The 23,507-nt window shown below is 49.4% G+C and overlaps 9 protein-coding genes across 9 annotated transcripts; 5 read left to right on the plus strand and 4 right to left on the minus strand.

Moving 5' to 3' along the window:
• Positions 1 to 152: 152 nt before the first annotated feature.
• Positions 153 to 3,492, minus strand: BO83DRAFT_302060 (putative ubiquitin conjugating enzyme; the record flags this gene model as incomplete). Its single annotated transcript, XM_025527140.1, has 2 exons — positions 153 to 3,277; positions 3,333 to 3,492. The coding sequence occupies 2 exons, from the start codon at positions 3,490 to 3,492 to the stop codon at positions 153 to 155; spliced, it is 3,285 nt and encodes a 1,094-aa protein (XP_025393470.1).
• A 1,788-nt stretch (positions 3,493 to 5,280) lies between these two features.
• Positions 5,281 to 6,949, plus strand: BO83DRAFT_374270 (uncharacterized protein). Its single transcript, XM_025530155.1, has one exon. The coding sequence runs from the start codon at positions 5,472 to 5,474 to the stop codon at positions 6,723 to 6,725; it is 1,254 nt and encodes a 417-aa protein (XP_025393471.1). The 5' UTR covers positions 5,281 to 5,471; the 3' UTR covers positions 6,726 to 6,949.
• Positions 6,950 to 7,304: 355 nt separating this feature from the next.
• Positions 7,305 to 8,664, plus strand: BO83DRAFT_404827 (uncharacterized protein; the record flags this gene model as incomplete). The annotated part of the gene is made up of 4 exons (XM_025533751.1): positions 7,305 to 7,508; positions 7,564 to 7,695; positions 7,746 to 7,816; positions 7,870 to 8,664. The coding sequence occupies 4 exons, from the start codon at positions 7,305 to 7,307 to the stop codon at positions 8,624 to 8,626; spliced, it is 1,164 nt and encodes a 387-aa protein (XP_025393472.1). The 3' UTR covers positions 8,627 to 8,664.
• A 144-nt stretch (positions 8,665 to 8,808) lies between these two features.
• On the plus strand, positions 8,809 to 10,449 carry BO83DRAFT_328883 (uncharacterized protein). The gene is made up of 3 exons (XM_025528175.1): positions 8,809 to 9,342; positions 9,391 to 9,458; positions 9,604 to 10,449. The coding sequence occupies exons 1-3, from the start codon at positions 8,950 to 8,952 to the stop codon at positions 10,247 to 10,249; spliced, it is 1,107 nt and encodes a 368-aa protein (XP_025393473.1). The 5' UTR covers positions 8,809 to 8,949; the 3' UTR covers positions 10,250 to 10,449.
• BO83DRAFT_328885 (MDR family MFS transporter) lies at positions 10,410 to 12,083 on the minus strand. The gene is made up of 2 exons (XM_025528176.1): positions 12,063 to 12,083; positions 10,410 to 11,996 (listed from the first exon to the last, which is right to left on the minus strand). The coding sequence occupies exon 2, from the start codon at positions 11,925 to 11,927 to the stop codon at positions 10,416 to 10,418; it is 1,512 nt and encodes a 503-aa protein (XP_025393474.1). The 5' UTR covers positions 11,928 to 11,996; positions 12,063 to 12,083; the 3' UTR covers positions 10,410 to 10,415.
• Positions 12,084 to 12,352: 269 nt separating this feature from the next.
• On the plus strand, positions 12,353 to 13,269 carry BO83DRAFT_374273 (uncharacterized protein). Its single transcript, XM_025530156.1, has one exon. The coding sequence runs from the start codon at positions 12,403 to 12,405 to the stop codon at positions 13,027 to 13,029; it is 627 nt and encodes a 208-aa protein (XP_025393475.1). The 5' UTR covers positions 12,353 to 12,402; the 3' UTR covers positions 13,030 to 13,269.
• A 34-nt stretch (positions 13,270 to 13,303) lies between these two features.
• BO83DRAFT_351852 (5'-methylthioadenosine/S-adenosylhomocysteine nucleosidase family protein) lies at positions 13,304 to 16,358 on the minus strand (the record flags this gene model as incomplete). The annotated part of the gene is made up of 3 exons (XM_025528961.1): positions 15,505 to 16,358; positions 13,423 to 15,453; positions 13,304 to 13,343 (listed from the first exon to the last, which is right to left on the minus strand). The coding sequence occupies exons 1-3, from the start codon at positions 16,335 to 16,337 to the stop codon at positions 13,304 to 13,306; spliced, it is 2,904 nt and encodes a 967-aa protein (XP_025393476.1). The 5' UTR covers positions 16,338 to 16,358.
• Positions 16,359 to 16,527: 169 nt separating this feature from the next.
• Positions 16,528 to 20,323, plus strand: BO83DRAFT_413390 (phosphatases II; the record flags this gene model as incomplete). Its single annotated transcript, XM_025534482.1, has 7 exons — positions 16,528 to 16,936; positions 16,997 to 17,687; positions 17,739 to 18,440; positions 18,490 to 18,510; positions 18,569 to 18,729; positions 18,854 to 19,119; positions 19,169 to 20,323. Exons 1-7 carry the CDS (start codon positions 16,702 to 16,704, stop codon positions 20,321 to 20,323), a joined length of 3,231 nt encoding a protein of 1,076 aa, XP_025393477.1. The 5' UTR covers positions 16,528 to 16,701.
• A 769-nt stretch (positions 20,324 to 21,092) lies between these two features.
• BO83DRAFT_443438 (uncharacterized protein) lies at positions 21,093 to 22,430 on the minus strand (the record flags this gene model as incomplete). The annotated part of the gene is made up of 5 exons (XM_025536443.1): positions 21,093 to 21,430; positions 21,498 to 21,565; positions 21,628 to 21,745; positions 21,816 to 22,191; positions 22,266 to 22,430. 5 exons carry the CDS (start codon positions 22,428 to 22,430, stop codon positions 21,093 to 21,095), a joined length of 1,065 nt encoding a protein of 354 aa, XP_025393478.1.
• Between the last annotated feature and the right edge of the window lie 1,077 nt (positions 22,431 to 23,507).

Consider the following 23,507-nt stretch of genomic DNA (forward strand, 5'->3'; position numbering starts at 1 on the left):
TTCCTATTCTTTTGATACCTGAATGCTTTCAAACTAGTGTGACACCGCGACGAACGCTTTATAACAATGAAACTTGGCGCAGAATGTTGCAGCATAAGGTATAGTCACACACTGACGAAAAATTTCTCGAAAACCATAGTCAACAATTAAAATCATGACGCCTCGATGTGGTTGAAATCATCTGGGATCTTCCATCCATGTGCTTGACAAGCTCGCCTGTACGCACCCACAGCTTCACTGAACGGATATTCGCCATCTCGTTCAATGCGTGCAGGCCATGGCTCTGTTGAACAAAGGGCCATACGCACCTGCAGAAACACACTGTCTATGGAGCTCGTAGGAAGCCAGCCTGAGCTGGTGAGCAGCTCCATGCACATGGCGCCACCAGCGGTCACATGGCCACCACCGCGTTGTTGGAAAGAGATAAATCGGGGTCGAACAACACGGACAAAAGGCGGAGACATTGGAAACTGCGGCGGAAAGCGTATTTCCATAACGACGCTCTTGAGACCTTTTTGCTTGAGATCCTGTGCCAAAGGAAGAGAGGGATCGAAGCTGTGGAACTCGACGATCCATTGATAGATGTTGTTGATAAGTGTGGGGTCCACATACCAGCCGATCTCATGTAGGGGCTCTCGGTCCTGAATGCGCAATGTTGTCTTGAGATGACGCTGTAGTGACTTGGTTGCGGCTGTGGTCGCGTAGCTCGGCGGTCCGAGGAGCTTGAAGGAATGAGCTTGCAAAGTTCCGGGCTGGAAGTCGGTTTTGGACCCGCGTCTCAGATTGTGATTGGACTTTGATGCATCAATGCGTCTTGATTTTCCGATGACATCGTCATCCGAATCCGAATCAAGCAAGCGAAGATCCTCAATCTCCGTATCATCGTTGGAATCAGTTGTCGATGAGCTCTCAGACAGACCAGATAGCCCTTTTGCAGATGACTTTCTTTTCTTTTGTCTATTATCTGTGGCTTGTTTATCGGCTTCATTTTTGTTCTTGTGGCTCTGGCCCTGTCGAGTGCCAAGGGCCGATATAGGAATGGAAACCGGCTGAAAATCTGGGCCGCGCGCCGTCCAAGCCGGGTCCTGTTCGTAAACCCTGGAGGGTTTGCTCTTGTTTTCTCCCCGAGCTTTGATACCATCGCCTGAGATAAACAGGTACCGCGACTGAATCCAGTCTAGTTGAGAAACCACATAGGGGTTTTTATTCTGAAACTTTTCCGGTGAATTGACGACTTCATTTAGCGAGATAGCAGAAGTGATGTCTAACTGGCTTCTTGACCACTTGCCTCCAGACATACCACCACGACAGCAGTATGCGAGAGAAGTGTGAAGATCGCTCGCCATATAAACTCCATTTCCATAAGCACGGCCATTCAACAGTCGATCAAAGTTTAGACCTTCTCTCAATATGCTGTGCCAGTTATAAAGTGGACTTCCGTGCCAAGCGAAAAGCGTGGGGAACTCCTTGCTTGAGCTGTTGTTGAGTTCCTGGACAAATCGAGCTTCTTTGTCTGGAGACCCTTGCGCTAACCTGAACTGCATGTAGTTGTGCATCCCTGTCACCTGGTGCTCAGGGTCGTCGTCGTATACGATGCATGACCTATTTGAAGCAAGAATCCACCGTAGTACATATAGAGCTGATGGGCAAATTTGGTCATGCCATGAGGCGAGGGGTCTGTGTTCAGGCGTACTGCTCTCGATGAACCTTTTCATTGAGAAGACATCGGGCAGTGTGTCGAGGAGTAGCATGACTGCTTTCTGCTTCAGCTCATTACTCAAGCTATCAAATTCAGATTGAAATGGCACAATTTGCACGTCTAGCCCGACCGGAGGCAAGTCTTGCTGGCCGGCCAGATAACCTACAGAGATAGGCTGCGAAATCTCGACAAGCGACTGGTCATGCACCTGGAGCACAGTACTGCAGAGCGATGGAAAGTACGATGAAGGATCGCACACATTGCCTGGCTTCAGTAGAATCCATTCACCAACTTTGAGATTATGAGGCCCTCGGGCCATTAGTGTCATCTTGGCAAAATCCAATCTCGCGTTGCATGATGGCGGACTCGATCCAGCAAAGGCGCCACGAGCAACCTTCATGCCGAGTCCAGAGGGAAGATCAGTCAGTTGCCCCTGCGCAGCCCGAGCATAAGCAAAGCTCACGAGCATGTCGACGACATACGGCTGTGTGACTATCTCCCATTCCAGCTTGGGACCCATCCCAAGCTGCATATATTGATAGAGACATAACGGACTGGAACAAACATATGGCTTCAGGGCCTCAAAACCGGTGTCTATTTTGCAATGGCAGTTCAGACAGAATTCGGTGCACTTGACAAAACGGCGAAGGCTATATTGCATCGCAATGAGAGGAAGGGATAGCTGATGTGCCGTGTGCTGTGGCAGATCATCTGCTTTGACGAAGCCGGGTGTGAACTTGGCCCATTTCTCCGGAACAAAGTATTTGGGAAGCTTGGCATCCTCGGGATCTAACTTCTTACCCTGAGCGTCATTGTAGAATATTTCTGCGCCTGTCCATGAGAACCCGTGCTTGAGTCGATCTTGTACAATATTAACGAACCGATCATTGAGAAGGATCTCTAACGGGTCAGTAATGAACGAAGATATTAAAGCCGAATTGGGCATCGAGCTTGATACACCGGGGCTCGAAATCTCCTGGTGCGTCTCTGGGATAGACATTGTCGTGGGCTTGTACCTATCGCAAAGACCGACATACATCTTGACTGGCGAAGGGGCTGTCTGTGACTGGGATACAATGTGGTCTAGACTCCGGTAACCCCATGGATAATGAAGAAGCAGCACTATAAAATGCTGGGGGCAGACATTCCACATTTGCATAGCGTCTTGTGAAATGCCTAGGCTAGCAATGCGGCAGGAAACAGACACAATGAAAGAGCCCTCCAGGTCGCCAAGATAGCCGACTTTGAAGCCTGCGCTTTTAGCTGCTCGAAGATCAGTCCGCAGTTGCTTCATATCCACAAAATGGTCCATCCGTGGGGCATCAGAGTACTCATCCCAGGCGATATCTTCATCATCTGAGATGGCGTCGAAGTCGTCATCTACTGGGGAACTCGCACGCGGTTCTTTCCCAAGGGCAGCCTGGTCAAGATAATCACAAAAGCCTTCTAGAAATATTTCCAAGGAACAACCATTGAACTTGGTTTGTACTGTCTCCAGAAGGGAGGACACGGCTGGGGGGATATTGTCCGTGACAGCGAACGCAAAATAACTGTGATCATCGGGGTATTCAGTGGCATCTACCACGTCATTAGTAAGAAAGACCAAGACCACATCATTTAGGTGCTCACATACCGAGAATGGAGACAATAAATTCAATGTGCATGCAGGACTGGAAGCTGTAGGTAAAGGCAATGGTACTGTCTTCGTCACCGAGCCTGAGGTGACTCAGATGGGAAAATTTCGCTCGAAGGCACGCATCGGAAAGGTCCTTGCGAAAGGCTTTCCAAGGCATGCTGATTGCTGAGGATAGAACAAGTTTATTCGTCAAGTTTAACTGGGAAGCCGATCAAGAAGTGTGACAGAAGGGGAGACGTAATGGCGCAAAGTGAGGAAATGCAACGGGTCAGTTTTCCGTGCAAGGCTCGGTGGTGGAAATAAGGCGGGGCAGTCAGGAACACATCAAGTATGGAGAAGCAACAGCGATCACGGTGGTGAAAGGAAGATTTTTTGATGAGGTTCGAGACAGTTGATGGCTTCAGTAATGCAGCGCTTTTTAGGGATTTTGTCAAAAGTTATCTGTAGATATAAATGTGGTAAGTATATGTAGTTGATAAGGCTGTTTGATGTTCCTGTGGCTGTAAGCCACTCGAAGGGGATAGGCTAACAGATTAGTAGATCACGTTACTCCCTGTTGTTGTTTTGACTGAGAATCTAGGCATCCAGCGGTAAGGGAGATGGGCAGGATGCCTAAACCATTTATGTAGGCGGAGGTACAACATAGACTATTTAATTATGTGATGAATAAAGAGGTCTTAGTCTCGCAAGATACCGGGGTCTCACATAAACAATAATCCCACAACACTTTGTTATATGATTCATATCTCTTGAAAAGGAAACCTCAGGATTCTGTAGAGTCTTCGATGTGACGAATACTGGTTGTGGTGTGTTATTACTAGGAGGTAATATCTTGCATGCGTACTACCGGATCTTCCTGTGGAGTACTCCATACTCAAGCAGCAAGAACCCTGGCCTGTGCGCAAATCTTACTTTCTGCCTTTTCTTTTGCCAGGAACCTGAAAGGATCATTGTGGGTTAGATAGCACATCACGCGCCGCGGAATGATCCTCGCGTCTAAGCAACCCACGATCGCTTTCCTTTGATTCGCAGATATGTCATACATGCTATACAGATTGGATCTGGGGGTTCCTGGCCAGAAATGGAACTAACCAATCGAGTATCACGCTGGGTTGACCCTGTAGTAGAATTAGTACAGGACATCCATTCATCTTTGAAAATCAAGTGGATAAAGTGCTTACCAACCCCTCCCCCAGGCCTCCACCGCAACATCCTCGATTTCAGTGCCTCTCTACTAAAATAGCGGTAATATACTACTCCACCTGTTTTTTATGATTGTTTTTTATGATCAAGCATAGCTGACATGTTTCTAATCAAGACCTCTACCTGCCACAACTGTCTGCTTACCTGCCCCTTTGTAAGATTGAGGCCTTTGAAAGGCGTGAAAACAGTATTATCTGCATGATCCTGATATATGAACACCAGGACCCCAGCTAGTAACTATCTGTTCGATCAAAACACAAATCACCAAGGGGCTGCAGGAGGCGGTAGAGGACATTTGTTTCATAGAGAAAGAGATATCTTGGATCAATGTTTGTAGAGGTACTTCCCGTGCGTTTGCTTAGGTAGAGGCAAGGTAGGGATTGTGTTGTTTGGAGAATTGGTTGAAAGCGTGTTATCTTGCTTGCTAGCAGTGGGTAGGCTACCTGAATTGATGACCATGGGATGCCGCGGTTTAAATCGCATGAGGAAGGTCAGTGATCTGTTCATCTAGTACATAACAGGTAGAGCTCCAGATATCTCGATTTCAGCAGACATGGGTAGTGGAACCGAGGAAGTTGCACTGATTTGGGATGGTCGAGTGGAGAGCAAGTGGGACGCCACCCCTTCCGAATCAGGAAGTTCCCGCGTATTCGTTTAGGATGGCGCGCCTCATTTGCGAATTGCTACGGGCGTCCCCCCACTGTAACAGACATCATCGACTATCAATGGGTCTTAACAGCTTTGACACTCAAATCCTATTAATATCCTGGGCAATGCTTTCAGATGAAAAAAAACATGTGGGACAAGCCACTACACAATGGTACAAAGGTGTGCCATCCCGCTCCTCCTGCACTTCTCTTTTTTGCGATCACTTCTCAGCATCTCCTTTGTCACTAAAGCCACCCAAGTCTGGGTTGTGTGCTATTCCTCACAATGCCCATCACCGTGTCGTTGATTAACCAGCAGCAATGGTACGCTGGAAATGACCGAATCAGAGGTCGCATTGTCTTTCAATGTTCCACCCCAACGGAAATTCAGGACATTCGAGTGACATTCTCCGGGCGCGCAAAGGCAAAGGTGCAGAAGACCAAGGGATCCGCAGCCCCTGCCGCCAGTTATCGAAGCAAGTGTATGCTTTTCGAAAAGGAGAGGATTCTATGGCACCCAAATGGCAATACAGTTGCCCCTGATACGTATGAATGGCCGTTTGAGTTTGTCTTTCCATCACATGTCCAATCCGCGTCTTCAAGATGGTCAGAAACTTTGCCTTTCCGCAGCGACGCAAATCATCCCTTGCCACCAACCTTTGCAACGCAAACTCATGATTCTTTACGGAAGCTGGAGTGCACCATCGAATACCGAATTCACGCCGAAGTGTTTAGACCACAGCGGGGGATCTTAGGGAGAAAGTCACCATTGTTCTCTGAGGTCATACGATTGAACTTTTTACCGCTTGAAGCTAGATTGGAATTGAAGAGCACAGATGACTACCCCACGACATATCAACAACAGAAGGAGCAGCTTTTCAATATTCGAAGCATGCTTCTACTCCCAGAAAACAAGGGAAGAAGCTTAAAGGTACAGGAGAAGATCCAGTCATGGCTTTCACCTGGTCAGCTGCCTCGGTTCAGCTTCAAAGCGTCTTTTTCCTATCTCACACGCCTGGTACAATCCACACCAATTCCATGCCTTTTAGATATTACGCCGTTTATGGAGGACTCCTCTGTTACATCACCTCCCGACATTGTGATGCAATCTCTGTCCATCTCCATGGTCAGTCAAACTGCCGCTCGGGCCGCTCCGTCTCTAATGGGAACATTATCGGGCCAAGTTGACGAGCGGATTGAGATACTATCACGGACGTCGCTCGGTATGCCAGTTATGGGGAAAGTGGACTTAGCACAGGCCTTTGGACCTCTTAGAATCAGGCATACGGATGTATCTTTCCGCACATTCAACATCAGCAGGACGTATCGGTTGTGCGCGTCATTTTCATTTGAATGTGCGGGGAAAACAAGTACCTTTGATATTCCTGATCTTCCGGTGGAGCTATTGGCAAACTCTCGAGAGCCAGAAAAAGCTACTCAAAGCTTCGAAGGGTACGTTGCGGAGGCAGAAATCCCGCCGCCGTATGCATCTGCTTCAACCCTGTCAACATCATCAATTATAACGCCTGAGAAAGCCTGAGTAATGCTATGCTTCTCTTATTGGCTGTATGCCCAGCGTGCTATTCTCGGTAGCCGCTCTGGACCCGTCAGTTAGGAGACCCGGGGCATAACTAATGGCTTGTGAAAGATAGACCAAGACAGTGAGGACAAGCCTGATTGTTGCGACTGCTCAAAGCTCAATCAAGCTACAACCTCTCGTGCCTTCTTATTGAGAGACTGATCAGCACATGAACTGCGACTGAATGCATCCAACATAGATTGTAAGGACTTTTAGGTTTGAAGCCATATTCTTCAGACACCACACAATGATCTCGTACCTGTGTATGATTACGGCTCAGTGGAAGTGCTGATTGGTGTTCTGACCATGCTCTAATGCGGGTAAAGTGGCCGGTCCCTAAGCTGATTGCTAGTTCAGGTTAAGTCCCACAACTACGGCGTCTAAACAAAGCATTTGATTGGACGCTGACCTGCCTGTCACGCTGTTTGGTCACAATGCATCGCATCAATCAAAGAAAGAGTGGAGATCTGAAAGGTAATCATTGGGGTCTTAAAAAAGGCGGGGTCTGCGCTCGCATTCCTGATCATCCCATTAATGAACATGGCTGCTATGATCACTCCGGGGTCTCCGGTCAGGTTGGTTCCTGGAACACGCCGTCGATCTTTAAATCTGGCCATCTTATTTCTCGTTATCCTAGCTTTACTCTGGTCTTTGTTATTTCATGGGAACATTGGACACGGCCGAAATGTTAAGCCCGACGAGATCCGGGACCCCTTCGACGCGATCGCAAACAACACACTAGGTGTATGTTACTCCACCACCTCGCTGACCTTTCACCCGAAATATTGACATATTATAGTTTGAGAAAATATTTGCGATTAGCCCGGTACAACGCTTAGACAGACGCGATGCGATTGTACTTGCATCCTCAGCTACAGGATTTCACGTCGACTTCATCGACGGGTTTGTCCTCGAGGAAGATAGCGCCAAGGTTAGTGGAGCTGGAACGCACGATGGATGTCTGCTTACTGTTCGTGGTAGGGATTGAACGAATCAAAGAAGGGCGTTGAAGCCTTTACTGCTTCCCGCCCGCATGCGAATGCTGTACAGAGGTAGCGACCTGTCTTACATACTGTTCATTCAAATCATCTAATGGAATCTATAGAATCGTCGCAGCTGGGATCGCAAGCGCACTAATACTTGAGGACGACATTGACTGGGATATAAATATCAAAATGCAATTAAAAGGACTCGCCCTAGGCGCTCAGCAAATACCGAGGATCAACTCTCCGGAAAGCAATGCGACCACAGATTCTCCGTACGGTGACAGCTGGGACGTTCTTTGGATCGGTCACTGTGGTATTAAATGCGACGGCTCTTCACCTATTCAGTTGATGCCTCACGACATAACGGCGATGCCATCTCGCTACCTTCCGCCTTATTCGTACGATCCCCCAGCTGGAACTGGGAACAATGTCCGGATGGCATGCATGATAGAAAAGGCGGCATGCAGTGCGGCGTACGCCATTACATACAGGGCGTCCCAGAAGATCCTCGCTGCTTCGACACGGCTCACAGACGATGACAATATGGATTTCCCAGACCTCCTTAGTGGACTTTGTCACAATGGCTCATTGGAGTGCTACTCGTCTTACCCGTCGCTAGTTGGGAGATGGAAAGGCGGCAGAAAGGAATATTCCTCGGATAACGACCAACAAGTCGTTAATAGCCCGATGTCTCATTCCTCTGGGGTCATGTACAGTACTCTGGGGAATATTGAGCACATATTGGACGGAGAGTGTGCCGTGCGAGCCACTATCGATGATGCTATAGTTCCAGAGCTTATCCCAGATCTCTTTGAGGTACCCCATTCATTTCTTCAGTGGACGGATAAGAGAGGGGGACATGAAAGAGCGTTATAATAATGCATGCAAAGAAATTTTTAACAAAAGAATATCACTCCCTGTTCAAATAGCTACACTAAGTGAAAGGATCACTTCCTAGCGGCTCACTAAGCAGTCAGCACGTGTCCCGCCAAAACAGGCGACAGCAAGACAGTCATGGCTGCTTCTCATTTCTCATATGTCGCAGGCTATCTCAAACGCGGAACGAAGAGAGTGTCCAAGATCGAAATGCACAACGCGCTGCTCGCCAACGCACCAAGGACCGCCTCGCACTGTTGGAGCTCCAAGTCTCGCAGCTGCAAGGCGGCGCAGACAAGGCACTTTCGGATGAGCTCAGGCAGATGCGCAAAGAGCGCAACGAGTTGCGCACACTGGCCGATCATTTAGTTACTATCGCTGAAGCGATGAAATTAACATTGAATTCCACCGACGATAAAGCCGCCCAGGCTGGTACAGAAGAAGGACACACTGAACCGGATCCTGGTCTAATTAGTCGAATCTTCCTCGACTACGAAGACCTGAAGACGGTCGACTCCACGCCATTTTCACCGCTCTGTGACACGCACATCATAGTACATGGAGTATTAAATGGCTGGGATGATCCTGTTAGCGAGAATGAGGAATCGATACAGCGCCTCTTGGCTCACTTGCATCGCCGGTTCATGCTTTTGCGACCATTGGCAAGGCCGATAGACCAGCTGGCCTTGCTGTACCTTGTTCAAATGGCGTTCTTGGTAGGTGGTCATCACAAGTTAGCATACGCTTTATTAACTCGGGTATAGTCTTTGCTCACGCAACATAGCGGGTGCCATTTATATGCGTCACAGATTCCAGGCTGGCTACGACCAACGTGAGCGAGATCAGAGTCCGTTCTTGACCTTTACTGACTCCTTGAAGACCAATCCAGATGAGCCTCCCTCATAATATCTCCATAGACATGCTACCATGGTGATTAAAGTTATTCCCTCGATAGAACTCGCCTAACACAAATCCAGGCCACAACTACGCTCCCACTTGCTCTCTACCCAATCAGAAAATGCCATAATTACCCATAACGAAGCATGTGAGACATTTGCGATGGATGCGCTTCGCGACATGTACTTTTCCCCGGCGCTAAAATTCGAAGACGCATACGAAATCGGCCTTGACCGCAGACTAGCTGTTAGTCCGCAATTTCGACAATATTTTTCTCCAGCTTCTGTCTCGTGTCCTTTCGCTGTCGGATCGGACTTTCTCATCGCACATCCTGATCTCCGAGGTTTCGTTCCTGAGTTTGTCAAGGAAACAATTAGTAGACCACAACATTGTACTGAGGGGATTTCCGAATTGGCAAGTCTATCACCGTTTGACCAGCCGTGCTTACTCCTAGAGAAAGATCCTGAAATTCCCAAACTCCTTTCATCGCAAGAAAAGTCATCGTCTCAAGATCTCTGTGGGTCGGAAGATGCGAACTTGTGCCATCATTCTCAGCCATTAAACCTGATGGACCCGACCGAAGGCGACTTCGGTGGCGAGCCGAGTAGCTATTGGCATGACTCCGTTGAGCTAATGGGCTATGATGACATCGATGCAACTTGGCTTCTGAGGTCGACCGTCCCAGCTGAATCTCACGATCAACTCAGCGAGGGCCAGCCTAGCTAGCTAGGTAGTGAGATTAACTTACGTTTGGACAGGCTTTGTGGCCAAAATTACTATATAGACCAGGTTTAGAATGCCGGGGAGTGGATCAAGTTATCAATTCGTGGCATGAACTAAAACAACAAGATCTACTTCTCGCCGAACACCAGACATTCCTTTCATCCCTCACTCATACATGTTTCCCTGCGCTCTCAATAGGTGCCCCACTGCTGCAGCCGTCATCCTCCCTACCAGTCAGGCCAAACTTTGTCTCAAGCTGTTCCCGCATGGGCACCTCCTTGATAATGAAAGCTACCACAAACGCCAATAAGCCGAACGCGATTCCTACCTGCCACACCAACCTCAAACTGTCAACATAAACCCCCAAGACCTGCGCCTTAACACCAGGCGTTGAATCCAAAGACTGCATGAATGTCTTCGACGCCAGTGCATATGCCCCACCATTTCTCAACTCCTCCCGCAGTACAGAACTCTTCACGCAATCCACCAAAGCATTCACTCTGGAATTGAATACAGCCGACGGTATCGCCCCACCCCAAAAACCCCCAAAACTGCGCAAAAACGCCCAGGTAGCTGTCGCAACGGCTACATCTGCCTCAGGAAACGGGGCCTGAATGGCCGGCAACGTGGTCGTAAGAAGCACTCCGCTCCCAGCTGCAGCGAGAATCTGCACCCCAACCCAATACCCCGTCGAAGTCATCGCGTTCAGCCTTGTCAACAACCCAAAAGAAATAGTCAGCAAGATGACCCCAATGAACTGAAACGGGCGATACCGGCCCAATATAGACAGCCCGGCCCCCGCCAGAATCGCAAACGGGATCGCCACAACAGCACTAGGAAGGAAATCCACCCCAGACGCCGTAGACGACGCCTCCAAAACCGCCTGAAAATATACCGGAAGAAAGTATGTCATCCAGTACGTGAGGATGGCATGCAAAAACGTCAGCCCGAACGTTGCCAGCGACGTCCGATTCGCAAATAACCGAATCGGCATCGTCGGTTCTTCCACGCCCTTCCCTGACGCCTGAAAGACCATAAACCCAGCGAGACCCAGAATCCCCAACACAAGCGGCAGGATTGTCCTCCACGACGACCAGGGATGCTCCGTTCCACCCCACGTCAAAGCCAACAAGACCGCAAGCACCGAGGCAACGAGAAGCGTATTCCCAGCAAAATCCACCCGCTTCAACATATCCCGTATCGAATCCTTCTCATACTCCGTCCTCAAGAACAACACCAAAAGCACCAGCGCAGCTCCCGAGATTGGCAAATTCATATAAAATATCCATCGCCAGGTCACCCGCTGCGTCATGATCCCACCGATCACAGGACCAAGACTCAACGCCACCGCAAAAACACTGAATATGATTCCCATATACTTTGGCCGCTCACGCAGAGGAATGAGATCCGACACGATGATGTCAACGAGCACGTTGATACCTCCGCCGCCTACGCCCTGGGTCGTACGTCCGACGATCAGGACATTCGTGGACCTGGCAGAGCCAGAGACAGCAGATCCGATGGCGAAGAGAACAACAGAAAGAATAATTAGACTGCGTCGGCCAAATATATTAGCCGACTGGCCATAGAGCGGCTGAAACGCAGTGCTGGTGAGAAAGTATGCGTTCGCGATCCATACGTAAGCGGAGCTGGAGTCGAGGTCGTGCACGATGGTAGGCATGGCGGTGGAAATGACCGAGGTGTCGAGGGCGGAGAGAATGGACGTTATAGATAATGCGATGAAGATGGTCTATAAGTAGTTCCCATATGTGTTAGTATATACTCTATGTCGAAGATGATGTTAGGAAGTAGATACCCAGAAACGCCAGTCTTTCTCTTCACCTTCCCCTCCGTGTAAACTAGACGATACTTGAGGCTCCATAATAAGAGATAAATGTAAGAGTTGTAAAGGATTTGATCTGTAGTAGAGACGTTCAAAGAAATAATATCTCTGAATATCAGAATCCCCAATCATACCTGAAATTCTATATAGTATGGGGTTAATGCCTCAGGCACCATTCTGACTCGGAGATTGTGGACCGACTGACTCTCTCGGCGGTGGGGCGCCTGACCCGGGCAGTTCGGGGCCGATTAACTAACTAGTTAGTTATCACCCGCTGGCCTTATCAAACCCAGATTCAGTCGAGCAACATAACATGTCCAGCATCCTCTCCTTCCTCTACGCCCAAACCATCGGCCGCGTCCTCCCCATCAACGTGGACCGCCTCCCGATCGTGGGCCGACGACTCCCAGCACTCGACGGCATGGAGCAGGACGACTCCGCCGTCTCGTGTCCCGTTAACCCCCCTCTCCCGACAACGGAACGGACCGTCTTCAGCCCCGGAGGATGCCTGGTCTATGGGTACCCCTCCACCGGTGGCGTCCTCATTAAAAACGCTGACCTGGTTGACCTGCTTTTCCTCTCGCTCCCGCGCTTTCAGGCCGTGCAGCGCGCATCCAGTGTCGACGAGGAGGACAGGTTCTGTAAGCTCTTGCGCCGGACTGGGGCGACGTGGTGGCCGAGTAGGGAGGATGAGCTTGAGGCGGTTCTAGGGGTGAGAGAGATGACGGAGGAAGAAAAGAAAGTGCTGGTGTTTGGGTGGCCGGCGGATGGTGTAGGCGTGTGGGTGTTGAGGTTTGCGAATGCCGAGGAAATGCCAAGGGGTTTTATGAGAATCAGTTTTGCCATGAAAATGGAGGAGAGGATACAGATTATGAGAGAGTATGGCGCTGCCTTTGTGGAGGATGTCTCGCAGGTGGAGGAGCTTCGTGAAACGCTTTGAGGCCGAGTACTAGAGTACCCTAGTCTTGGGATGGGTACCAAGTTGTGTAGAACATCTTGAATATACTATATAGTAGCCAAAACCACTGGCTTCCTCCAGTTTGCTCACAGCAAATAGTCAGGAACTGGACGTTCTCAGGCGAAGTCGGAGTGAAAGGCTCACATGTCCTGCAGCTGTGGCAGTGGCTTGCTTCGGCTAAGTTCTATGGCTTCTTTCCCCTCAGCAATTCGCACAATCTGAGCGCCAATTACTTGTGCGCTTTTACGAGTGGCTTCTATTTTGCGATCGGTGCCATTTGGGTGGTCCCGAGTGAACTGGTACCTGTGGTACAGGTGGGAGCGAGCCCAGGAAACTGTTGCAGATTGACCTGCCAGTCGATTCTGGCGGCACTACCAGTACTGGATGAATTCCCTAGCGCAAGCAGCTGCAGTGAATGCTGCATATTTCTGCCACAATTTGTTCTTGTGGCTATCAGCGTAGTCACAGACTCCCTTAATGACAACACAGGGTAGGGCATCCCAAGCACCTGCTCCTTCCATCTCGAATGCAATAACATCCTCGTTCTCCGCGATCTGGTCCCGATGTATAGCGGACTTGAGAACGCTATCTCCAGAGGCCATGAGACCGACATGTACAAACGGTTGGTTCTTTTGATTTTGCCGACGTCGTTTTACGATGTGTATCTCCTCGCAACCAGTCACTTGACAGTTGAGTTCTGGGGAAACGTCGCAGACGGAGTCGTTGCTGTTGCAGCAATCTGCACACACTCGACACACCTGGCGATTGTGGTGTTTATGACGATACCAGGATGGGAATAACCTGTCTTCCATATCTCCAGGGTAGGATGTCACATCTTCGTCCAAGCCATCGAGGAAGGCGGTAATCTTATGCTGGGCGTTCTCTCGGTGAAACTGAGTTTCTAGTGCCGCCAACACCGAGCCAATTTGTGGGTTCGGTCTACCTAATGCTGCTTCCATTTCAACCTTCCGTTTAAATCCATCCGAGTACTGTCGTCCATGATCGTATTGTATGACTCCTTTGCTAATCACAACATCACCAAGTAGGACATCCTTGTTGTGTTTATATGGAACGCCTCCGCACACCCCAACAATGAGAGCCAGCGTCACTTTGGTAAAACTCATGGCACACGCGGTAGCGACATTGGCGGCAGGTGCTTTGCCAGAGCGTGGAGGATGAACCAATACAACATTTCGACCACGCATAACGCCCACAGAGTAAAAGTTTGGATCATTCGTTGCCTTGCCGTACAAGTCTTTGTCCCAGTGATGGTCGAAAGCAGACAAAACTGCATCGGCTTCTGGAGGGAGTGCACAAATGATGGCTATGTCGAAGCCATCTCTAGTCTTCGGTCTCACAGGCTCCGGGGTGCTGGATGGTTGGCAATGTTGTGCCCTGTCATTGGTAAGCAGGGTTATGTCGCTAGAGGGGTTCTGTTGGAAATCTTCCATGGAACCATTGACCTCTGATATTGCGAGTAAGCTTGACGCATGTCCTGGTGATTTGCTCCACTTTTGTTCTGTATTTCGAATTCGATGAGTGCTGTCATTCAAAGGGGGGTAATTTTTCGACTTGATGATTTTGCAAACTCCTTGATCGCCAAGGTCGCGGCGTTTCAGCCAGTTTACTTCGTCCCACGTCCACTTGGCCCCATTCACAAGGTCTTCTTCCAACGGTCTGATAGCCTTCCTGTAATAGGCGTCCACAAATTCTGAATCGGTGAAAACAGTCTCCTTTCCCATGTCGGCGAAGCGAAGGAACGAAGTTTGATCCGTACAAAATTTGACGGCCCGCATTAGTCCAGTCCCCAAATGGAACCGACGCTCACACTCCTCCCATAGCTTCTTTGCAAGCCTAGATGGCTTGTTTCTCAGTCCAGCAAAAGATGGCTGACCGTAGATGTCAACAAGCTCGTCTCCTAGCTCCATTTCTGCCAGCGCGATCCCGAGGGCAAGGATTGTCGGAAACGGGTGAATGCTGTAAGGAGGCCGTCGGCTAGCTTGGGGACTGCTTTCGCTATCAATTGCCTTAAAAGCCGTCGAGAGGAATACCCTGTCAAATAATGGGCATGGATAGCCATTCTGCACTTTGCAGAAGACGAAGATATCATCGATAGATAGATACGAATTGACCCATGGTCCTTCCAGAAGGTGTAGAAGAGATCGCGTTAATACCAGCCCCAGAACTCGCTTTGCTGCATATGTGGGCTTCACAATCTCCAGCAACTTTCGAAGACTTTCAAGAGATCTTTCAGCACACTCTTCCTCGAGCTGTAGGACCTCAAGTGGCTGCCCTAATTCCAGACCCCATAATCGGTTGTTGTCGTCCTTCGTCAGCTGCAAACAGACGTCTTTCGAGGCTTCGTGATCCACAAGGCATGCAGGGGTGTTCTCATTATTTACAATACTGGATATATGTTAGCTACTGGCTGCTCTGGGAAGGCAGGGGCTATTTAACTTGGTGGGAAGCCAATGAATCCGGCATTCCTGAATGATATCTGAACCCGCCAACAGGATAAAAAAGCTACCGCGCGATGGATCCGGATCGCGCGAACTCCACTGGGGGTCAAGGCAGAACTTTGCTTCCACACAATGGCCTAACTTTCCGCCATGCTCATGCCCTTCCAATTGACAAGGCCAATTCTCGTGCAGTGTGTGGTACAGATTCTGCGACAGATAGCGGACGCTGGTCCCACCACGAATAGCTGCCTCGCTGATCGGCGGGTTCGGCTGTGCCTTTTCAGTGAAGTCTTCGTCATCATCAAGAAACTGACCACGATCGAGTTGTTCTACCAGCTCATTGACCAACCTGGTCAGGTCTCGAATTACTCGATAATCATCAACTAGGAGCTCTCTGACCCGTAGCTCTCGTGGTAAAGAGCTTTGAAAAAGCTCACAGACCATTCCAAGATATGAGTAAGGGGTTTGTGTCCAATTTTGCATAGACTCTTTAGAGCTGTCAGCCCAACTGGTGAACAACCAAGGCCACCACTTGGAGAGGCTAAGAGGTTGCGTTTCTTCTGCCTTTAAATGCTGATACTTCGCCTTGACGAAGTCCTTGCGGAAAGCCCCGTCTAACGCTTTCGCCAGGTTCTCAAATGCCCTCTGTAATTTTGGTCGTTCGAAGAGGGCCATGCGAATATCTGTATTGTGTATTTCCAGAGCCATTATAGCCAGCGATACCTTCAGCTCGCGGTATAATCGAGGGGAGTGCTTGCAGGCCCCCCCTAGCGCTGTAATGACATCTGAAACTAAATACACCAGGTCGATGTCTGCTGAACGATGAGCCATCGTGGGAGGTATGCCTTGGAGAATGTCGCGGAAGAATTAGTGTTGTGTATTGTTGTCAGTGAACTATCCTCATGTGCGGCTGGTGCTTCACTTCCTAGTTAGGATTTGTCAGCTTGCCTGGTGGCTGCTAACTATTTAACTGAACTGCAAATCCTCCCCTGTTAACCCCTCATCTGGAAGGATTCTTGTTGCCCTTTCGGGTTTAGCGCTTTGATGTAAGTAGACGCCCAATTGGAAGGTGCTCCCCGACTCTCATATATTAGCAGATGACCCCCCCGCATAGTTTGATGTTATTCCTCTCAAAATCCGGCCCAATATACCAAACGGCCTCATTGTTATCAGAACATTGAATCACTCAGTCAAAATGGCTGTTGCATCCAGAGCTGCTGAATGTGCCCAACTATTTGACAGATTTGCGAGCGCACTGGATGGGACCGAGCCGGACATAGAAAACGAAATATTCCGGTTCAACTCGTGGGCGGCAAATAATTTCATACTGGCCCCTGGCCGAGCTTCGATGGACTGGAGATTGCGCAACGCCCCATTGCTGCAATCGACGATGGTCGATTTGCTAGATGATTTAAAAGTTGACCTTATCAGTATGTCATATGCCTGGAGCTTCTTCCTGGTTCGATAATCTTTGATATCAACATACCCAGAGCAGTCTACACTTCCATTAAATTCCACCATGCCTACTGGGCTGCTATATGAAGCTTCCCTCCAAGCTATCAGTGAGACGCTGGATGGCCTTTTCCGCTTGTCTCGCGCCATCCGTCGCTCGGGGATTCATCGCAGATACGTCAAAGTTGGGAACTATGCTGAGTTTGATGAGAATGGAGTAAATCTGACAGAAGCATTCAAGGACGGTGCAAAAAGGCTCATAGAGTTCCGCATGAAGGGTTCCAAAGCGATTGATGGCCTGCGGGAACGCATTTTCAGTACCGTTTGTTTGCGCCAGCAATACTTTTCCTACCTGAAAGCCAAGAAGGCTACAAACGCTCTAATTGCGGGGACTGACCAGAGCCATCAATTCACTCCAAGGCCAGCGCTCAGGGCCAGCGCCAGCATTACAGGTTCCCTCACGTCGAAGGCACAAGGAGCTGTGACACAAAACCCATCACGTATGCGAAGGGTAGGCCCGTCTACTATGACAGCGACAACAGCTCAACCCGATCGAATTTCAAAAGCTTACTCTGAAAAGTCGGCCAATGAAAGGACATCCTATGATGTGGATTGTAGCGGTGCGGATATCCCTCCACCACCAAAGGTGTCTGGCAACCACAAGGAGTCGGAGTGTCCATACTGCTTCTTGGCTTGTTCTACAGAAGAGCTGAGCGGAAGAAGTTGGAAGTGAGTGCTCTAAGCACACAGAGCAAGATTTATAACTAATCCTTGAGAAAGGCGCCACTTTATTCAAGACCTCATGCCGTATGTTTGTGTCCTGGAGTCTTGTCCCACCCCAAACTCCCTTTTTGAGTCGGGCAAGGATTGGCTGAGTCACATGAAGAATCAGCACCCTGCCAGTGGTTGGACCTGTGTCGATAGCACACACAATACGACATTCTTCTTCCAGTTAGAATCTGGCTTCAGGGAACATTTGCATCAACATCATGAAGGCCAATTCGATGACGATGACATCGACGACATCGCGGCCGCATGCTATCAAAAATCACCCGACGATATCATCATACGAGAATGTCCTTTCTGTCCTACAGTGCAGAAACTAGAGCTAAAGCCGAAGGATATGATAGATCATGTCGCGAACCACCTGATTTCGCTGGCACAAATCTCTCTTGCAGGACATGTAGATGGCGGGCGGTCGCAATCAGCATGGTCCGGATCAAGAAGGGATTCAAATTCGCTTCCAACCAGTATAGGATCTCTTCCGGAACGATTGCACTCGGAATTTACAGATGACGATGAAAATGAATATCTCACCTCCATATCGGGTGAGGTGATTCCAGATGCAGCTGAGGAGCTGATTTATGCGGTGTGGCAGAATGTTCAAAAGCCACAGTACGATCCCTCACTGGATTTGACAATTCGCCACTTCATCGCTCAATCTGAACTGAAAGCGAAGGGGATCACAGAATTTGCAGTTGGGTATGTACTCAACCCAAAATTAGGGTTCTGATACTGATGCTTTCTTCAGGGGTAGTGATGATCTGGATACGTATGACTTCCAGTGCTGCATTATTGCACTGTACTCCTACTGAAATCATGTTTTGCAGGTCGCAGAGCTTCAAAAAGGGACAGGCTACAGCACCCGAGCTGAACAGAAGCAGCGAAGACAGCCTAGAGATTGTTGAGATGTTTGGCGAGGAGGGAAACTTCAGATTGGATGATCAGAATACAGATGATTTACCACCGTTCCTGTGCCAATCAGACTCGGGTAAGTGAGGGAGCGGAGAACATACGACCGATAACAAGATATAGAAAGTAGGAAAAACGAGGCAGGGGAGCGCCTCGCACATGTGGGAAGCCGGCTGACTGATCGTTTTTTTTTTTATTTGTAGAGATTCAGAACAAGTTTGAGGAAATCGCATGGCAAGAAAGGACGCGTCTGCATGAAGGCATACTTGCCAACGATCCTGCGCATCCCTATGCCCTTGAAAATGGTCCCGAAGTCAGGGCCCGCAATCGTTATGTCAATGTCCAGGCATGGGCGAACTGCCGGATTCATCTGCGGGTGCCCGAGGGCGAATGTGATTTTATCAACGCCTCACCGATCATACTCAAGGACTCAGTTACGCAAGAGGAGAGAACGTATATTGCGACGCAGGTACGTTGGCCAATTTCTTGGCATGTTTGATGACCTTGCTTTAGGCTAGCATTTGTCTGCCTCTTACACCAATGCTGACAATAACCGTCGTCTCAATCGGCAGGGCCCTGTATTCGGGTATCTCTCGCACTTTTGGCAAATGGTTTTCCATGAAAGCAAAGATGTCGCCGTCATTGTCATGTTGACGCAGACCTTTGAGGATGGTCGGGAAAAATGTGCACAGTACTTTCCTCCGCACCTGGAGCAGGCTTCGATGATCCTGGTTGAGGAGCCTATCAAAGAGCCATTCTCAGAGGGGACGGCTGAAACAAAACAGTCTCAAGAGGCCAACCCCGCTGATCCCGCTGCTGTCGACCAGGCCAATAACGAAGAGACTGCCCCCGAAAAAGTATTTGAAACCACTACTGACATGGCTGGGAGTTCCGCGGCCGAGAAAACCGAGACAGCTGAGGTTATAGAAACTTCTGGACCCACCATTGTTGGCCACCCTGTTGCTGAGGTGATTGCCAACGAGGAATCGCCTAAGGAGTCGAATAGGTCTTTTGCTGCTCAGGAGATAGATACACCCGTGATCGACCCAAACAATCAGGAGGAACGCCTCAAAACAATTGGCAAGGTTACCTTATTAGAGTTAACGTATGATGTCAAGTCTCGCTCGGAGATTCGCAAGCTCGAGCTGACAATCGGCTCGGAGACGAAAACCGTGTGGCATTATCTCTTTGTAGGCTGGGCAGATTATTCAAAGCCCGAAGGCGACGATCGCGAGGCTCTCCTTGAACTGATCAGATCATCAACTTCCAAATCGGGGCCTCATAATCCACGTGTGGTCCACTGCAGTGCAGGAGTCGGCCGCACAGGGACTTTCATCGCCCTTGATCATCTCCTCCAAGAGCTTGAATCGGGCCAGCTGCTGCAGCTAGCCGATCCCGAAGCCGACCCTGTCTTTGACACGGTTAACCAGATGCGCGAGCAACGCATGATGATGGTTTATAACGAGATGCAATTTCAGTTCATCTATGATGTGCTCCGAGAGCAAACGGATACTAAATTGGGTAAGGTCGGAAGCGTTCTACCGGGTAGGGAAAAGGAGCGAGCGGGCCCCCGCAGGCGCCAGACGTCGGAAACGAGGCTTACGCCGAAGCTTAAAACGAACCCAAGAACATTGGGAAAGAACGTGAGGATAGAGGAAAAGAGAGTCCCATAGGGGAACGCACCCCTGAAAGAGCTTGGGTATATACGGTCTGATTGGCCAGTTTGAGTTGGGTATAGCTTCATTTAAAATTACGGTATTTGAGCAATACTGCCAGATACGCGATACGTTACGAGTGAAGGAAAAGGGTCCTGTATGTAGCGAATTCTGCAGTTTGGAGGCCTGTTCTGGTCACATACGCCCTACAAAAGTGCCCTGGCTGCGCTGAATGAGGGCAGTCCGATCTCCAATCAATCTATCTATATAAACTGAGTAATGTTTCAGCACGAAACAAGGGATCAATCGGGAGCTAGATGGAGGATCCACGACTAGTCAAGGTCGCCAAGCTAGCAATATTTCCCCTGCGTCATCCGGATCGCATTCGTCGCAACTCGGACCCTTTACAGAGGGAGATATGACAGTTTGATTGGGAAGGAAAACCAGTGGGTTGGGTTAAGTTCGCCGTTCTGCCTTTCCCTTGAGGCGACTCTACTGCATCTCTCTTCAACCGTTCTCCGCCAGGGTTGCGCCTGTTTCTCTTCCTCAGGGTAACGCAGAACCCAGCGATTGTTTACTCCATCCCTCGTCGAAAACATACCCCTAGCGGCAAAATTGTAGTCGATACAGCAGGTTGGCGCCGTTTACCTATAGTATCAATACCGTATCTTACTCGAAACGAGAAGTAGCTCCTACAAAATGGCATTTATAAAACCACAAAAGGAGTCAAGCACAAAATAACAAATGTACGAATAACATAAATCAATTATAATATAAATATAACTTATCACTTAGGTCCCTCTACTATCGATATGTTAACCTCCCGATAAATTCCCCCCTCAGTAAAACGCGACTGGGGCAGATGTGATCCGGTCCCCTCCACCCGAGAATGCAGCGCTTCGGTGTCCTCATCCTGACTTTGGACCGGCTGTGACGATCCCAGGGTACTGAGTTTGTAACTCTGTCGACGCTTATATCCAGAGGAGGAGTCATAGTAGCCTGTAAACTGGCTCTTGTTTTGTCCGAACAGAGTCGTGAATACAGGACGCATCGGGGGCACGCAGCCGCAGATGATGATCACGAAGAGTTCGGACCCGGACCAGACGTACAGGTTGTATGTTTGCCCTGTGAAGAGTCGGAGTTAGTAACCACTGCGATGAAAGAGGGGGGTTGGGAAGAAGGGAGGCTGTACAGGTCAGGTCAGAACGCTCTTTCAGTCCAGCGAGGTATTGGATTTTGACGAGGCCGAAGGCTGCAGCTCTAGAATGAAGAAGTTAGTTACGATTGATCAGAATACCGGGGATAAAAGATATAATACTAACACTGGACCAAGCCCAAGAAGGGTACAGGTAGCAATCCGCTGCTTGAGGGTGAGGCTCGTACGCCAGATAATCGGGATGGGAATAGCAGCGAGGACAAGGTCTACCAGCACGTTCCATGCTGTAGGGCAACGATATCAGTCAGATAATCCAGTGAAAGATGTTCTCCAGGGATGTAATTCGCAACATACCTGATATGAATATCGCAAAATTCGCCTGCACGTTTGTGTCCCAGCAGGTATGGGGAATCCAAGGCTCCCATAATGCGCGGGGAGGATCACACTGCACGAAGCCGAAGAGGCAGTCCAAACCGCAGAATATGATGGTAGAGATCATGAGGAACCATAAGAGCCATTTCATCCAGTTATCATTCGGGCCCAAGATTCGCTTGATTTGTAGAGCCACTGAGCTCTTGCCGGTCGCGAAGCCGAAAATACCCCATACTTGAGTGATCCAGTTGAACTTCACGACTAGGAGTTGTTGGTCGGTTGTCAAGTAGTATAGATGTCGACAGCCTCCTTTGTCGGCGAGGTAGGTCACAAATGCAGCTAGAGTGATGAATAGGAGCTGAAGAAGGGGAAGAGGAGATACATATTAGTATGGTTGGATATGAGGCATAGGAAATGGAATGGAGTGCGTACCAGGGTGAAGACCATCATATAGTCATCAGCGCCAAAGCCGTTGATCAGTTTCCGGCCATAGAGTCGCAATGCGACCGCCAGAATGGCGAAAGATGTCTCGGCCCAGTAAATGGCCACCAGAGCAGGGCCGCGATTCTGATCACCGCCAGCCGGTGGTGCACTCATACTGAATGCTTTTCTTTCTGCTTCGCGACCGGGGCTGGTAGGGGCGACTGATATGGGCTTGGCTTGTCTTCATAGCGAAAGGAGGGGTTTTCACGCATATAAGCATGCATCCATGAACAAGACGCCCCCACAGGCGTAGACGTGCAGCTGGAATATGCAGTCAACCTCGCCAGTTTGTGGTAGTGAGCCCGATCGACCTGTGGCTGTATCGGACTCATGTACATTCTTGTACCTGTCTGGGGGCCAAAGTGAGGAGGAGTACCTGCTGGGAACATGTTTAGTCCACGGGATAGCCGAGAGAATATTACCACATCTGGAGTAGCCACCATCCATTAAGATTACCGGCCGTCAATGCGTATTGCTGACACTTCTGTACGCTTTTCTCACTAACTAGTTCATTAGCAAGCTGTTTGTCCTTTGCCGACAACTACTGACCAGTTCGTTAGTGTGATTCGTCGTTCGTCATTCCCAGTGGCTGCGCTGGCCGAAGACATGCAACTGGAACGCGAGCCGCGAACAGACTTGGGCTAAGGCTCCGCCGGTCAGAAATTAGTATGAAATTTGGAGATTTGTGTAGCCGAGCGGCCAACTCAAAGGCTGGGAAGGCTCGGCATGAGTGCTGTCTGTGGGTTAGGGTCTCCACCAGCCGTCGATCAGATTATCCCGTTTGTATTATCGTTTGCGATGGAAAGCGGCCCTCCAGGGCGGGGAGCGACTTACCCTATGTGGACCAGGGCTTCAGTATTGCAGCGGCCCCCAAACCGGCTCCACCATACAAATCAAAGCTTACTTTACTGGAGTTTAGTCGACTAGAGGTCCCCTGGAAATCCAAACGTAGGTTGCTGGAGGCGGCATTGACATTAACCGCCCAGAGGTTCTTTCTTTGTCCTCAGTGCGAACCCAGCATCAAGGATGCCCAATGTGATGTTTGTACATTGTGTCCAGTGTGATCTTCCCTGTAGTTAAATAGTAGTAACAATCCTGTCCTACTCAGGCCTCATCTCCTCCATTGGTTCTCAAAATTCAACACCCGTCAGTGACTTGAAACCCCAAACATACGAACGAGCAAAGAAAGCA

This window comes from Aspergillus eucalypticola (genome assembly GCF_003184535.1).
Source record: "Aspergillus eucalypticola CBS 122712 chromosome Unknown BO83scaffold_1, whole genome shotgun sequence".
Taxonomy (NCBI): domain Eukaryota; kingdom Fungi; phylum Ascomycota; class Eurotiomycetes; order Eurotiales; family Aspergillaceae; genus Aspergillus; species Aspergillus eucalypticola.

Excerpts from the sequence above, each read along its gene's own strand:
- BO83DRAFT_374270 (XM_025530155.1), top strand. The coding sequence starts at position 5,472 with ATGCCCATCACCGTGTCGTTGATTAACCAGCAGCAATGGTACGCTGGA.
- BO83DRAFT_328883 (XM_025528175.1), top strand. The coding sequence starts at position 8,950 with ATGCGCAAAGAGCGCAACGAGTTGCGCACACTGGCCGATCATTTAGTT. Across the intron at positions 9,343-9,390 it reads TTGTTCAAATGGCGTTCTTG|TCTTTGCTCACGCAACATAG; the intron begins GTAGGTGGTCAT and ends ACTCGGGTATAG. Across the intron at positions 9,459-9,603 it reads CCAGGCTGGCTACGACCAAC|GCCACAACTACGCTCCCACT; the intron begins GTGAGCGAGATC and ends ACACAAATCCAG.
- BO83DRAFT_328885 (XM_025528176.1), bottom strand. The coding sequence starts at position 11,927 with ATGCCTACCATCGTGCACGACCTCGACTCCAGCTCCGCTTACGTATGG.
- BO83DRAFT_374273 (XM_025530156.1), top strand. The coding sequence starts at position 12,403 with ATGTCCAGCATCCTCTCCTTCCTCTACGCCCAAACCATCGGCCGCGTC.